At 44.6% G+C, this 16863-nt stretch overlaps 1 protein-coding gene across 1 annotated transcript in view; it reads left to right on the plus strand.

Moving 5' to 3' along the window:
* CUNH19orf57 (chromosome unknown C19orf57 homolog) overlaps positions 1–16863 on the plus strand; it is a 28594-nt gene that overhangs the window by 2630 nt on the left and 9101 nt on the right. The window contains exon 3 of the mRNA XM_029557366.1: positions 15496–15658. Coding sequence (XP_029413226.1) covers positions 15496–15658 — 163 coding nt within the window. The remainder of the gene's footprint in view (positions 1–15495; positions 15659–16863) is intronic.

The following is a 16863-nucleotide window of genomic DNA, read 5'->3' on the forward strand; positions in this document are numbered from 1 at the left end:
GTGATGGGAACAGGTATATATGGGAAAAGGAAAAGCATGAGCAGATGCTCAGGGCATCAAACCAGCCTGTATCTCATTAGTCTCCACTCAGTGTTCCCCTGGCTGACCTCACACCCCAATCCTGGGCATTATTTTTATTTATTTATTTATTTATTTATTTATTTATTTATTCATTTATTCATTTATTTAGTTATTTATTTTGGTCTTTTTGAGACAGGGTCTCCCTGTAGCCCCAGCTGACCTGGAACTCACTGGCCTTGAACTCACAGAGATCCACCTGCCTCTGCCTCCCAAGTGCTGGGATTAAAAGCATGTGCCACCACACCCGAACCCATAAACATTTATTATATGTATCTGAAGCACTTAAGACTAAATCATCAAGCCAGGTACCATGGTTCCTTGCAAGCCTGGACTATAGAGCAAGACTCTGTCTCAAAAAACCAAACCAAACCAAAGCAAAAAGACCTCTAAGAATCAAAAAATAAAAGATTCAGCCTTCAGTCAGGCAAGATCATGCATATCTGTGATCACAGTATTTAAAAGGATGAAGCAGGAAGATTGTATTTGAGGTCAAGCTTGGCTATGTAGTAAGACATTAAGATATTGTCTCAGAAAAGAAGAAAGAAAGAGAGGGAAGGAGAGAGGGAGGGAGGGAGGGAGGGAGGGAAGAAGGAAAGAAATAAACTGCCTTCTAATTTAAGAGTACTTAAACTGAACTACAACGAAAGAATTTTCTTTCCTTTGGATACATACTTTCCCACCAAGAGGTAAGAGATAAAAGGTCATGCTATTTCTTTTCCAAAAATTAATAATTGTGATCTAGAATACTTGACTGATCAAGAAAAGTAGCCAGACGTGGTGATGGCTCATACCTGTACTCCCAGCACTTGGCAGTCTGAGGCTGGAGGACTGCAGTGAGTTTGAGGCCCCCTCGAGCAGTGAGTTCCAGGCCAGACTGGATTGTAGCATGAGACCTTGTCTCAAAAAAAAAATAAATAAAATAAAAATAATAATAATAATAATAATTAATTTGGTGTACTGGGCATAAAATGCAGCGCTTCCTGATTGATAAGTACCATGAAACTAAATATCAGCCTCTAGATGATCTTTTTACTTTGTTTTTGTTTTGTGATTTTGAGATGGTGTCTTGACTTGAACTTGTGACCTTCCTGCCGCAGCTTCCCAAGTTCTAGGATGATAGGTTTATGGGACTATCCCCAGCTCCTTTGATATTTTGTAAACAGGACTCACTATGGTGCTGGGAAGGTGGCACACTAAAGTACTTGCCAGGCAAGCATGAGAACCTGAGTTCAGTCTCCAGGATGCATGGAAGCTCCAAGCATGGTGGTGTAGCCTTGAAATCCCAGGGCTGGAGAGGCAGAGACTGATGGATCCCCTGGGGCTCATTGGCCAGCCAGCCTAGCCTACTTGGTGAGTTCCAGGCCAATAAGAGACCCTGTCTCAAAATACAAGATGGAGATTGGAGAGAAGGCTCAATGAGTAAAGTGCTTGCTTTGTGACCATGAAGACTTGATTTTGGATGCCCAGCACCCACATATAAGGTGGATGTTATGGGATATATCTGTATCCCCAGTACTGGAGAGGGGAGACTGAGACAAGTGAATTCCTAGAGCTCCATAGTCAGGTAGTAAGTCTAGGCAAAACAGGGAACTCTAGGTTCAATGAGAAACTGTCTCAAAAAAATAAGATGAAGAGGGGAGAGCTGGTTCAGTGGTTAAGAGCACTGGCTCCTCTTTACAGAGGACCCAGGTTCAGTTCCCAGCACCCACATGGCAGCTAGTATTTATCTATAACTCCAGTTCTAGGGGATCTGTTGCCTTCTTCTGACCTGTAGGCACTGTATATATGTGGTTCACTAACATATATGCAGGCATTTAGGTGGGCGTGGTTGCACACGCCTTTAATCCCAGTACTCTGGAGGCAGAGGCAGGTGGATCTTTGTGAGATCGAGGCTAGCTTGAGCTACATAGTGAGTTCCAGGACAGCTGGAGCTACAGGGAAACCCTGTCTCAAAGAAAAAAAACACTGAGATTTTAATACAGGGTAGTAAGAAAAACAGAAATTGTGGAGAAGGCCTTGCAGAAAAGGCTAAAATTTTCTGACATTTCCCCCAGGCTCTAATGGTCAAGGAGCCTGGTTCCTCACGTCAGGTTTCAGGGCAGAGGTATGACTATCTCAGGGATGCCTCCTGAAAACAGCTGATGCCAGACCAGCTGGTATGTGTCTGTTTACACTTTGGAGCCCAAATCTGGCTTGGGCCCAGCTCTTCTGACTGATTGTGGATAACTTGGTCTATGCCTCAGTTTCCCATTTAATGAGTGAGAAATGTACCTACCTTCATTTATTATTTTATTTTACTTTTCGTATTTCTGGGGATCAACCCAGGGCCTAACACATGGGAGGCAAGTGCTCTACCACTGTGTTGTACCCCCAGTATAGAAGCCTGAATAAAGGCATCCTGAATTCTGTCTTTTGACTAACCCTAGTGCATCCTGGTGTGGCTCTGTGTGCCACTGTCCTTCTGTTCATGGAAACTGACAAATTCTCTCCAAGGGTGGTCATCTCATAACCTATTCACCTTGTCCTGTCTGAATAATAATAAAAACCTTTTGTTTGAGGGGGGGGTCTTTTTGAGACAGGGTCTCCTTGCAGTAGACCAGGCTGGCCTCAATCTAGATCTCAGAGAGATCCACCTGCCTCTGCCTCCCAAGTGCTGGAACTAAAGGCCTGCATCACCACACCGAGCATAAAACCCATTTTTAAGAGCTGAGAAGGCTGTTCAGTTGATAAAGTGCTTGCCTTGCAAGCATGAAGACCTGAATTCAGTCCCCTCAGCCCATATAATAAACCAGGTTGTGACAGCAAACACTTGCAATCCCAGCACTGGAGGGTTAGGACTAGAGGAGACAGGTAGGTCCTGGGGGCTTGCTGCCAACCAGCCTAGCCTACTTGGCAAGCTCCAGGTGAGTGAGAGACCCTGTCTCAAAAAAACAAATGGATAGCACCTGAGGTTGTCCTCCAGCTTACACACATGTACACACATGTGCATGTACACACGTGCACCCACAAATACACAATTTCTTTTTCCAGTCTTTGAGACAGGGTCTCCCTGTAGCCACAGCTGGCCTTGAAGAGATCTGCCTGCCTCTGCTTCCCCAGTGCTGGGATCATGTGTCACCACACCCAGCTCACAAATTTTTTTCTAAACTCACTTAAAAAAAATTTTTTTCTTGGGTTGTTGAGATGACTCATTGGGTAAAAGTACTTGCCTTCAAGCTTCTTAACCTGAATTAGACCCCGGAACTCAACGTAGTGGAAGGAGAGTGTAGACTGTGCCTCCGCCCATATACAAATAAAGAAATGTAATACAAAACATTAAAATTATCTTTTTTCTTTTTGTGGTGCTGGGAATGAGCCCAGGCCCCTCACACACTAGCTTCAGAGACTTGGTTTTTATTTGTTTAGGTGGGAGGGGCATCTAGCCCCTAGGGATGGTCCCAGTAGTTAGTCATTTCTGCTTTTTTAAAAAAATATTTTATTATTTTTATTTTATGTGTATGAGTGTTATGCCTGCATGTAAGTAAGTGTACCCATGTTGTGCAATGCTGGTGGAGGACAGAAGAGGCTGTCAGATCCCCTGGAACTGGAGTTACGGACAGTTGTTAGCTGCCACGTGGGTGCTGGGATTCAAACCTGGGTCTTCTGCAAGAACAGTCACTGTTCTTAACTGCTGAGCCATCTCTCCAGCCCCGATATTTCTGCTTTTCACAGCTGGGGTTAGGGGAAGGTGCTACTGGCATAGGTAGCAACAATGGCTGCTGCTCCAAATTCTGCAGTGTCCAGGATAGCCCTCAGACACAAGGTGATCCACCTCCAGTGACAACAGGGCCAGGGCCAAGTATTCCCATAGGAACAAATGTATAGTACTGCTGCTGACTGTCCTGCCAGACTTATTCGTTTGCAGTTGTAGGGATGAACACGGCCTTGAGAATGCTAAGCAAGTACTCTACTGCTGAGCCATGTCCTCAGCACCTTGTCCTTTTAGACTTAAAAAACTTTAATGCCAGCTGGGTGTGCTGGCACATGACTTTAATCCCACCACTCAGGAGGCAGAGGCAGGCAGAGCTCTGTGAGTTCAAGGCCATCCTGGTCTACATAGTGAGCTCCAGGCCAGCTGGGGTACAGGGAGACCCTTTCTCAAAAAAAAAAAAAAAAAAAACTTTAATGCCAAGTGTGGCAGCTCATACCTGTAAGGCCATCACTTGAAAGTCTAAGACAGGGGCATTATCACAAGTTAGAGGCCAGTCTGGATCTGAAAAAAAAAAAACCTCACCTTGAAATAATTAAGGGCTTACCCATTTGTTGCAGAAATGGTTTAGGGAATTCTTTTCTTCCCAGTTTCCCCTAGTGTTAACACCTAACAGAACCAAAAGACAGTCTCAGTGTGCCACTTCTGTGCTCTCCTCTACCCAGCCCTGACTGAATCCTATGAGGGATGGGTTCCAGGACTGTCACAGCTACCAGAGTCTATAGTGCCTAAGTCCCTTATATAGAACAACAGTGTTTGCATAGAACCTGCCCACATCTTCCTACAGACTACCCTATCCATAGATGACTTAAAATGCTGAGCAGGATCAAAATGCTGTGTAAATACTTATACTGTAATGTTTAGGGAGGTAGCCAGTGAAATGTCTCTACACATTCGTTCAGTACAGATAGTTTTTCTCCATCTGTGGTTGGTTAAATCTAAATGAGGAACTCATGGTTACAGAAAACTAACTGTCCACATACTCATAAAACCATACACTGTGGGTTTTGTGTGTGTATGTGTGTGGTATATGTGTCCATTTATGTGTGTGCAGACATGCATATGGAGGCAGGGGTTGATACTGGGTATCTTCCTGCATAGCTCTCCATCATACTTTTCTCTTTTACTGAATCTGAAGCTCAAAAATTCATTTAAACTGTCTACACCCCACCCTGCCTTCCAGTGTTGGGGTTACTTATAGATGTGTATTGAACCCAGCATTTTTAAATTTATTGAGAAATTTCTTACATGTATGTAAGGTGTTTTGATCAAATCCACGTCCACTCCCTCCCTTCTAACTCTTCCCATATCTCCCCATCATTTTTTCCTGAACAACTTCGTGTACTCATTCTTTTTTTTTTGTCTTTTTTTGAGACAGGGACTCCCTGTAGCCCCAGCTGTCCTGGAACTCACTATGTAGACCAGGCTGGCCTTGAACTCAGAGGTCCGCCTGCCTCTGCCTCCCGAGTGCTGGGATTAAAGGCATGAACCACCACGCCCGGGTCTTTCTCTTTTTTTATGGGGTGTTTTGCTGCTCTAACATTCCCCCCTCTGAAGAGGTAACCCTTAAATCTTTTAGAGATTAGATAAGAGCTCCCAAATACTTTTGACATTTTTGGCCTTTGGAACAGAGTATGTTGCTAAGAGGCCAAATGACATTTTGATTTTTAGCCAAGAAACTGGCTACTTTTCTTTGGAGTCTTTTTTACCCTAACTGCCTAGCCAATTCCTACCTCCTACTCTTATCGCACCATCCCCTGAAGAAGTTACCCAAATTGCTGATAGGGAATTGGGGCGCAGACCACTCTGGCTTCTTCCATGCTGAACAGGGATGGGATGCAGGGTGAGGCAATTGGAGTACCTCTTCAGTGGGTCTATCTAAAAGACTCCCAAATTGCATAACTCTTAACTGTAGAGAGAAAAGAAAGTCCTTGACTTGTGCCTAGGAGATGTGAAGGAGAAGTAAAGGCAAGAGTAGTTAGCCTTACAAGTTCTAGACAGGGAACCACAAAAAAGCCAGACCAGTGCAAATTTCAAATGTTCATATCAGTCCGTTGGAGTTTCTTGATGAGACTTTCCAAAAGCATCCCTCCATTGGGTTCCTCATTTTCTTTTGTCTGCCAAAGGCTGGACTCGAGAGTGATGGACTCAGGATTTGTTTTCAGGCACTTTGATAGCTGTTGGCTAGAATTAGTGTCAGTTCCCTCAAAAAGTCTTCTAGATAGGGGGAATAAACAAATTTAGCCATCATTTTAGAACACTAGCGGATTGTCTCCCTTAACTACAGGTGGGCACTCCAGTATTGCAGACCAGGATTTGAAGTCTTAATCTGAGCATCATTTTCTGATTAGAAACAAAATCATCAATGAGAAATAATTATCTAAATAACATTTTATATGGACTTAAGTCTAATGTCTAGGAAATATAAATCTCTTGAACTCTTAAAGAAATATACTGATCACTGTAATCTTTGGTTATACTTTCCTTTTTGGGTGTTTAAGACCATACAGTTGACCCAAATAAACCAATTCGTCATTTGCAGCTCTGTTCTTCAGGGGTCACATGGGCTTGGGAGGAGCCTCTGACTCCTTTTATCAGTTCTGTCTATGTGAAGATCAGTCAAGGTCCTCCTTAACTGGGGCTGGCTTCACTGGGGCTGGAAACGTTTCCTCTGTGTCGACCCTCCTCTTTGTAGACCAAACACTGATTCAAGTCCATCTGGTGGCGTCTCCATGGCCTCCCTGAACAAGAGGACAGGTGACTCACTACAGTTACAGGAAATTTTGAGAGATGCTCCATAGTCCCCTAGAACTTAGTCAACCTTGGAGGGCAAGGAGCAAAAACTGTCCTTTTGAGGCCCTCTGACCAGATTAGTATAGGCATCAAAGTATGGCTGTTAAACATCCAAGGTTAGTTTTACCAGTCTGGTACTTTTAATTACCATGTGGTATGTAGATAAAGCTTGGAGAAAAAAACAAATTTTCTCAGATAAACTAGATATAGTTTTGTGCCTTAAACTGGGACCTTTGAATTTTTTTTTTTTTTTTGGTCTTTTTGAGACAGGGACTCCCTGTAGCCCCAGCTGTCCTGGAACTCACTATGTAGACCAGACTGGCCTTGAACTCACAGAGATCCACCTGCCTCTACCTCCCAAGTGCTGGGATTAAAGGGTGTGCCACCACACCCAGCTGACCTTGGAAATTTTAAGATTATGTGTATATTATTTTTGTCTCATCCTTTATATATCAAAGCAAACCTACACAGAGCCTTCCTCTCTTGCTTAGGCTTTCTCATTTTTTTCTATTTTGGAAGCTATCTTCATTCCTATAGCCTTTTAACATCTTTTACATTCTCATTTTCTTTTTTAATTATGAGACATAATAACATTAACAAATATAGTTTCCATCTGTTGTGAAAATTCTTTTCTTGGGGATACTAAGCAATGTTTATCCCCTTCTAAGGTTCTAGTGTCAAACCAATCTTTGATTAAAGTTTTCCTGGGAAATCAATGAATTTACTGAGCTTACTTACAGAGATGACTGAGGGGTTGCTGAGGTGTGTGAGTGACCTGGGGTATGCACACTGGAAAGCCTTTACCCAGCATGGGTCAAGCCTTCTCTTCCTAGCCTTCCCCAGATTATATTCTTTAGTTATCCCCAAATCCAGGAGACCATGTGCGATTTGGGCCAGATTACATACAATTGTCTGGGAAGAGTGGCTGGATACTCCAGTGAGGGTCCAGTGACCCTGCTTGCCCCTTCTTTAATGAAGGAGCAAAACCATTAATAAGCCCAATTGTGACGATATTTAGCAAGCGGCACAGCTGAAGTCATAATGATGGTGGTTATTTCACGCAGAAGAGACTGCTGTACAGCATCATCTTATTAAAAGGACATGGAATTTAAAAGGATGTGGTGCTAGGATCCCACAAATGAGGGAGAACATCTTTTGTTTTAATGAGTCTGTGTTACTTAATAGTTTCTAGATCTATCCATTTACCTGCAAATTTCATTATTTCACCTTTCTTTATTGCTGAATAGAACTCCATTGTGTAAATGTAACCGCTAGCTAGTTGAGGGGCACTTTAGGTTCCTTCCATCTCTTAGCTATTGTGAAAAGAGCAGCAACAAACGTGGTTGTACAAGTGTCTCTACAATAGGATGAGTCCTTTGGGTATATGGCAAGGAGTGGTATAGCTGGGTCATATGGTAGGTCCTTTTTAGGTTTTTGGGGTTTTGTGGTTTTTTTTTGGTCTTTTTGAGACAGAGTCTCCCAATAGCCCCTGTTGTCCTGGAACTCATTATGTAGACCAGGCTGGCCTTAAACTCAGAGATCCGTCTGCCTCTGCCTCCTGAGTGCTGGGATTAAAGGCATGCGCCACCGTGCCCGGCCATTTTTAGTTTTTTAAGAGTTCTCCACACAGTTTTTCATAGAGGTTGCACGAGTTTGTAATCCCACCAGCAGTGAATGAGCGTTTCCCTTCTCCACATCCTCACCCGCATTTCGTATCATTTGTTCTCTTGATCCTAGCCAGTCTGATTGGGGTAAGGTGAAACCTTAGGGTAGTTTTAATTTGCATTTCCCTAATTACTAATGATGTTGAACACTTTTTAAGATGTTTCTTAGCCATCTTTATTTCTTCCTTTGAGAACTCTTTGTATAAAATAAAAATACTAAGTAAATAAAAAACTTTTTGGTCTTTTTGAGACAGGGTCTCCTTGCAACCCCAGCTGGCCTGGAATTCGCTATGTAGACCAGCCTGGCCTTGAACTCACAGAGATCCGCCTGCCTCTGCCTCCCAAGTGCTGGGACTACAGGCGTGTACTACCACGCCCTGCTAGCCCATCTTTTTTTAAAAAAATATTTATTATTTTTATGTGTGTATTGCCTGCATGTAGGTAAGTGCACCAGTGTCATACAGTGTCTGCAGAGGACAGAAGAAGCTGTTGGATCCCCTGGAGTTATGGACTGTTGTTAGCTGCCGTGTGGGTGCTGGGATTTGAACCTGGGTCTTCTGCAGGAACAGCCAGTGTTCTTAACCGTCATCTCTCCAGCCCCTTAGCCCATCTTTTAATTGGGTCATTTTCTTTCTCCCTTCTTTGTTTTTTGAGTTCTTTATTTATTCTGGATGTTAAATCTCTGTCAGATGTGTCATTGTTTTATGTGTTATTTTTGTTTTAGGTGTATGAGTATATTGCCTGCATGTGTGTAAGTGCACCTATGTTGTACAGTGCCTACAGAGGTCAGAAGAAGGCATTAGAGTCCCATAGGGTTCTCAACTCATTTCATTTTGTATACTCCTAGAAACTTCTGTTGCTTAAATATTTGTACATGGATTCTTGTTTTGAAAACCAACTTGTAAGCTAAGAGATCCTGTTACTATTTCCCCAGAACTGGAGTTATGAATGGTTGGTTGTTAGCTGTCACGTGAGTGCTGGGAATCAAACTTGGTTCCTCTGCAAGAGTAGTCAGTGCTCCTAACCGCTGAGCCATCTCTCCAGCCCCCGAACCCAGCTTTTTTATGTTTTATTTATTTTTTATTCATTTTAAAATTATTTTTATTTGTACAAGTGATTTAATTGCCAGGATGTTTACTGGTATATGTGAAGTGTCTATGAAAGCTGTAAGAGGACTACAAAGCCGCCATGTGGGTGCTGGGAACCAAACCCAGGTCCTCTGGAAGAATAGCAAGTATTGAGCCCAGATTTTACATGGGTGCTGGGGGAGCCAAGCTCTGGTCCTCATGCCTTACTGACAGTCACTTTACTGACTGAGCCCTCCCGCTAGCCCTAATGTTTGTGTTGAAATGAATCCCACACACACCACACATGATGACCTGCATCTTCTGTTTTTTTTTCACTTCTTAGTATGTCATAACAAATTCTGCTTGTTAATAGACATATAAAATTCCTTCATCTGAGGACTGAGGGAGTGCAGCTCAGGGGTTGAGCACTTGTCTAGCATTGTAAAGGCTCTGGTATCACAAAAGAAAAAAAGAATTCTTTATTTGAAAGGATCAACACCTAGGCTAGGAGTGGTGGCACAAGCCTTTAATACCAGCATTCAGGAGGCAGAGGTAGGTGGATCACTGAGTTTGAGGTCAGCCTGGTCTACAGAGTGAGACCTTGTTTCAAAAAAGAAAAAAGAGAGAAAACAGGAACACCCACAGAGACGGAGCTCAGTTGGTAGAGTGATTGCCTAGCATACATTAAGTCTTGAATTCCATCCCCAGTACCCTAGAAGCCAGGAGTGGTGGTAGATGGCTATAATCCCAACATTGGCGAGATAGACGCAGGAGATAGAGGCCACAAAGCAAATTCCAGGCCAGCCTAGCTACATGAGACTCTGCCCCTGCCCCCAAAAGAAGGGGAACACTCAATTTTTTTTGTTGTTGTTTTTTGACAGGGTCTCCCTAGTCCCAACCTACCTGGAAGTCACTGTGAACCAGGCTGACCTTGATCTCTCAGAGATTCACCTGCCTCTATCTCTCAAGGGCTGGGATTAAAGGTACACGGTACCACACCCAGCATAATGATCAATTTTATTTTTTTATCTTTTTTTTTTTTTTTTTTTTTGAGACAGGGTCTCCCTGTAGCCCTAGCTGTCTTGGAACTCATTAGGTAGACCAGGCTGGCCTCGAACTCAGAGATCTACCTGCTTCTGCCTCCCAAGTGCTGGGATTAAAGGCTTGAGCCACCACAACCAGTTCATTGATCAATTTCTTTTTTTAATTTTTTAAAAAATATTATTTGGGCTGGAGAGATGGTTCAGTGGTTAAGAGCACTGAATGTTCTTGCAGAGGACCCGGGTTCGATTCCCAGCACCCACATGGCGGCTACAAACTGTCCTTAACTCCAGTTCCAGGGGATCTGACACCCTGACCCTGGAACTGGAGTTAAGGACAGTTTGTAGCCGCCATGTGGGTGCTGGGAATCGAACCCGGGTCCTCTGCAAGAACATTCAGTGCTCTTAACCGCTGCACTATCTCTCTAGCCCTCATCATTGATCAATTTTTAAAAGATTTTTTAAATGTTTATTTGTTTTGAAACAGGGTCTCACTATGTAGTCCTGGCTGGCCTGGAATTCACTATGTAAACCAGACTGGCCTCAAACTCACAGAGATCTTCTTACCTCTGTCTTCCAAGTGCTGAATTAGGGGGCTAGAGAGATGGCTCAGCAGTTAAGAGCACTGGCTGTTCTTGCAGAGGACCTGGGTTCAGTTCCCAGAACCCACATGGTGGCTAACTGTCTAAAACTTCAGTCCCAGGAGAATCCAAGTGCTAGATTAAAGGCAAGTTTGCAAAGGTATGTGTGTGTGTGTGTGTGTGTGTGTGTGTGTGTGTGTGTGTGTGAACTGAACCAAAAAACTTTGTGTGTGTGGTGTGTGTGTGTGTGTGTGTGTGTACATAAATGCAATGCCTGCAAAGACCAAAAAAGGGTTTTGGATCCCCGGAGCTGGAATTAGAGGTAGTTGTGAGCTACCTGATATGGTGCTGGGGACTGAACTCAGGTCTTCTAGAACAATAGTAAGTGCTCTTAAGCAGAGCAATCTCTCTGGTCCCTCTTCGGGTACTGTTGATGGACTTGTTGGTCTGGTTTTTTATGTAACCCAGCAATGCCTGCAAAGACCAAAAAAGGGTTTTGGATCCCCGGAGCTGGAATTAGAGGTAGTTGTGAGCTACCTGATATGGTGCTGGGGACTGAACTCAGGTCTTCTAGAACAATAGTAAGTGCTCTTAAGCAGAGCAATCTCTCTGGTCCCTCTTCGGGTACTGTTGATGGACTTGTTGGTCTGGTTTTTTATGTAACCCAGGCTTATGTGAACTTGTGTTCCTGCCTCATATTTACAGTTCTAGGATCACAGACTGCTGTGATCATAGTGACTGTAAAACACCTAGTGTTACATGAGGTAGCTTTACTTCCTGTTAGTGTGTTAAGGTGTCTGAAACTCCATAAAAACTTAGAACTGTCTTCTCTACTTAGGAAGGATCAATTTAGAGTGGTACTCATTTATTCCCTCAGATGTGAGATAGAAAGACGATCAATAACTCATGTGTTTTGCACAGGAAGCACAGGCAGCTTAGAGGCACAGGGATTTCTCTGATCTTGGAGGAGTAAACTGGGGGCAGCCAGGCCCACCCATGGCAAATCACTAGGTTCTCTCTTGGCTCTGTACTTTGTAGCCCACTAGGCCTCTTTTTGTGTATGCACAGATGGGTTAGAAAAGCAGGAAGAAGGCCCTGGCAGTAGTGAAGGAGAACTTTTCCCTCTAGAGTCTCTGTGTTTGCTGTGGAACACAAGGTTCTGCTGTATTTGATGTGAAATTAGCCCTACCGGGACTGATCACAGGAAGGAAACAGAAGACTGTTGGAGGCTGTTGATGTTTTTACTTTTTATTTTGTTACATATGTCCATTGGGTTAGTCAAGCAAGCTAGTGTTTGGGAGTCAATCTTTAGCAACCAAATAAACAAAGCTGCTTTTAAAAAAAAAAAAAAAAAAAAAAAAAAAAAAAGGTATTTTTGCCTTTGTGGCAGACTGAGAAGTGGGAACCTGTCTGTGTAAGAAATATCCATTAGGCACTTCCTTGGACCCATGTCCTGGTGCATAGGCACCTGTGAGAGGAGGGCCTGGCCAAGGGTATGAGCAGAGGATTGAGCAGACCCAGTTCCAGCCCAGACACCTGCAGAGAGCAGTGAGGTGGAGAAGGACAGTGTGTGTCTTGGAGACTGCTCAGCAAACACACAGCAGTGGAGTGACATTCTAATGGGTATGCACAAACTAAGCAGAAAAAAGTACTGGAAGACTGTAGCATGGCTCAGTAGCACTGACCTGACCTGTCCAATGTCCTCAGTTCTATCCAGCCCTAGAAAAAATGTATTTTGTGTGTTTGTGTGAATGTATGTATCGTAGTACATGTATGTGCACTTGTGTGTGTCTGCATGTTGTCAGTATCAAGTGTCTTCCTTAGTTGCTCTCCACCTTATTTTTGAGACCAGGTCTCTCACTGGCTTGGAGCTCACCAATTGGACCAGTAAGCTCCAGGGATCTGCCTTTTTTTTTTTTTTGGAGCTGAGGACCCAACCCAGGGCCTTGCGCTTGCTAGGCAAGCACTCTACCACTGAGCTAAATCCCCAACCCCATCCTTTTTCAGCCCTCTCAGAGCTGGGACATAAATGTGCACCACCATGCCTAACTTGCCTGACTTTTGCATGTGTACTGGGGAGCAAAACTCGGGTTCTCATTGCATTGTAGGCACTTTTCCTAACTGAGTCATCTCCTCACCCCAATCCCAAATTTTAATTAAAAAAGACATGAGGTACCCTAGCACAAGGTATTAGGGGAGACTCGTTCAGTGAGCTTTCAAGATGCTTATGTGTGTACAGAGCTAAAGCTGGCAAGAGTCATACTGAACAGAAAGGCAGTGCCAACGATTAACTGTTCTGTTTTGTTCTCCTTGTTTGGGAAAAGCCCAGTAAACAGTAGATGCTCCAAAAATGCACAAAGGATTGCAATCCCAGCTACTCAGGAGGCTGAGACAAAAGAACTGGAAGTTCAAGGCTTGCCTGGGTTACACAGTGAGTTCAGGGCCAGCCTGGACAACTTTGCAGGGCTCTATCTCAAAATAAAAAATAACTCGATTGAAAAAAAAATTCGATTGGAGATGTAGCACAGTGGTAGACCACTTGCCTACCTAGTGTTTGTGAGCTCCTGGGTTCAATCCTCAGTGTTGGGGCGGGGTGGGGTGTAGATATTGGGTATGGTGGCACATGCCAGTAATCCTAGCTATTTGGGAAGTTGAGGCTGGAGGATGTGACACTCAAAGATATGTTAGGCTATATTAGTGAGGACCCCTCCCCCCCATCTCAAAACAGTGAGGAAAGCCAGGCATGGTGGCAACATGCCTTTTATCCCAGCACTTGGTAGGCGGAGGCAGGTGGATCTCTGTGAGATTGAGGCCAATCTGATCTACATAGCAAGTTCCAGGCCAACTGGGGCTACAAGGAGACCCTGTCTCAAAAGGACCAAAAAAAACCCACAATGAGGAAAGAAATACAATCTATTATATATTGATAAGCACCTTTAGGCTTGTCAAGAACAAGTAAAGGACAGCTCCTGTTGCCTTGTGTGACAGAGAAGGGCAACCCAAGATACAAGGGATCAAGAGGTGGCCAAGGTAGGACCCTTTAGCCTCCTACATCTGTGGGCCTCACTTTTCCCAGAATAGAAGCTGGTGTGCTCCATGGTCTCCATCTGTACCCGGTGATGTGTATGTTTCTATTGGTCTTTTTCCCTTCCTTGGTTTTCTTGAGATGGGCTATCATGTAACCCAAGCTGGCCTCAAACTTGGGATCTTTGTACCTCAGCCTCCCAAGTACTAGGACTAAACCACCATACCGTCAGTGTGCATATCTTTAGTCATCTGCTCTGGATTTATTGGACATCAGTGTTGTCCTCAACATTCCTCTGTGTGTGGGGAGAGATTGAGAGATCAAGAGATCTCCTTATATGTAGTTGTCATAGCAGGGGACAGAAGATGACCCGTATCCCAGAGGTTTGCAGAAAGCCATTGTATATAAAGGGAAAGACCCATGGGTGGCAAGGGAGGCTCTCTGGAGACCTCAAACATGGCCCTACCATTTGAACTAAGGCCTGCCACACATTTTTCACCACTTCTGCCAGGAGAGTGGCAGAATAGCAGCTGGTCCAGGGAGTCTCCTGTGGTCCAGTGGTTGGGAGCCAGGCTGCTTTGAGATTTAGTCTCAGCCACAGCCAAACTAGGTCAGAAGCTGGGGAGATGGCTCCAGTGGTAAAGTATTTTCATGGTGGCACGCTTGTAATTCCAGTGCTTGGGGCAGTGACCAGCCAAACTAGCCTACTTGATAAGTTCCAAGTCTGGTCCCAGTGAAAGACTTCTGAGAAATGACACTAGAGGTTGATCTCTGGCCTCCACACATTCATAGATGTGCCTTACACAAAAGCCCTTGAATCAGCTGATTGGTGGCACACAACTGTCATCCCAGAACTGAGGAAGCGAAGGGCAGCAGGATGGAAAGGTCAAGGCCAGCTTAGACTGCAGAGAAAGACCCTATCTCACAAGAATAGATAGATGATGGATGGATGGATGCATGGATGGATGGATGCATGGATGCATGGATGGATAGATGCACGGATGGATGGATGGATAGATAGATGATAGATAGATAGATAGATAGATAGATAGATAGATAGATAGATAGATGATGGATGGATAGATAGATGAATGATAAATGAATCTTGAATTCTGTGACCACATAGCAGAAGGGTCTTGTATCTTGAACAGGGTTCCTTCCCATCCCTCCACCTCCCAAATCCTCCCCAACACACACACTCCCTCCCATTACCCCAGGTGGTCAGAGCAGACCTTCCTGCCCTTGGAACAAACCTGCTCATCTGCAGTCCAGCATTGGTTCTGCTGTGCTGGATGTCAGCATCCCTGTCCTTTTTTGTTTGTTTGTTTTTTTGAGACAGGGTCTCCCTGTAGCCCCAGGTGGCCTGGAACTCACTGTGTAGACCAGGCTGGCCTTGAACTCACAGAGATCCATCCACCTGCCTTTACTTCCTGAGTTCTGAGTGTGCCACCACACCCCGCTTGCACCCCTGTCTTTCTTCTTCCTCTTTAAACTAGGGGAAGGCCTTCATCTCCCAAAACGTCCTAAGAACCTACGGCTGAGAAACTCCCCTGGAAGTCTCCTGGGCCATTTCCATCACCCTGGGGAGTCAGAAGACAGCTCAGGGCTTGCTACCTCTGCAGAGCCCAGCAGGGAGGAACCGGGACCTGCAGCCTCCAGGTAGGTGTCTCAGAACTTTCCATCAGATCCCTCAGTTCAGTCACAGAATGGCAATGTTATAAGAAAGATACAAAGGGGAGTAGACCAGGATGACCCTGCCAATGCTGCCATCAGTCGTGTGCCCTGGCTCATATCATAGCTCTCCTCCCTGAGGAGAAAGGTCATAGATAACACTGAGTTTAGTCTCAGTCATAACTAAATTGTAGGTCAAAGCTGGGGAGATGGCTCATATGGTAAAGTGTTTGCTGTGCAAGTATGAGGAGCTGAGTTTGATGCCCCAGAAGCCATATAAAAAGAGTTGGATGTGGTAGTGTACACTTGTAATCCCCACACTGGGGAGGCAGGGATATGCAGGTACCTAAGGGCTCACTACCAGCCAGTCTAGCCTAATTGATGAGCTCCAGGCCAGTGAGAGACCCTTAAAGTGTTCTGAGGGTGACACCTGAGGTGATTGTTAGGTTTTGGGGCAGAATACAGGAATAGAAGAGAAAGAAAGAGACCATACCAGATCTCAGACCGGACTGCGTTTTATTCAAAGGGCACAGCAAGTGACAGCCACCTTCCCGCATGCTAGGGGCAACTGTACTGTGAATCAGGAGAGTTAAAGATCACATAGGGCTACATGAGGAAGTGGATGTAGCTGCAGGGGTCTGCATGTCTCATCTCCAGGGCCCCTTGCTCAAGCAGGACAGGCTATTGTGAGCAACAACCCGTCTCCAGCAGGTCCCCTTGAATTCTGGGAGTGGCCAATCCCAGTGTGATTTATTGATATGGTTGGTAGCAGTCTCAGAGACAGCTAAGATCAGCAGCAGTTTCAGAGGACTTCTGGTTCTTCATCAGTTGTCCTCTGACCACACACATATACAGACATGTACACACGCATGCATAAGAAAAACAGTATGTCGGGGGTGGAGAGATGGCTCAGTGGTTAAGAACACTGACTGTTCTTGCAGAAGACCAGGGTTCAAATCCCAGCACCCACATGGCAGCTAACAAGTGTCCGTAACTCCAGTCCCAGGGGATCCAACAGCTTCTTCTGTCCTCCATGGGCATTGCATGATACGGGTGCACTTATACATGCAGGCATAACACTCAAACACATAAAATAAAAATAAGAAATAAAATATTTTTTAGGAAAAGAAAGCTGGAGCGGAGCATGGTGGGCGCACGCCTGTAGTCCCAGCACTTGGGAGGCAGAGGCAGGC

Source organism: Nannospalax galili, unplaced genomic scaffold (assembly GCF_000622305.1).
Source record: "Nannospalax galili isolate Female #2095 unplaced genomic scaffold, S.galili_v1.0 scaffold47, whole genome shotgun sequence".
Taxonomy (NCBI): Eukaryota; Metazoa; Chordata; class Mammalia; order Rodentia; family Spalacidae; genus Nannospalax; species Nannospalax galili.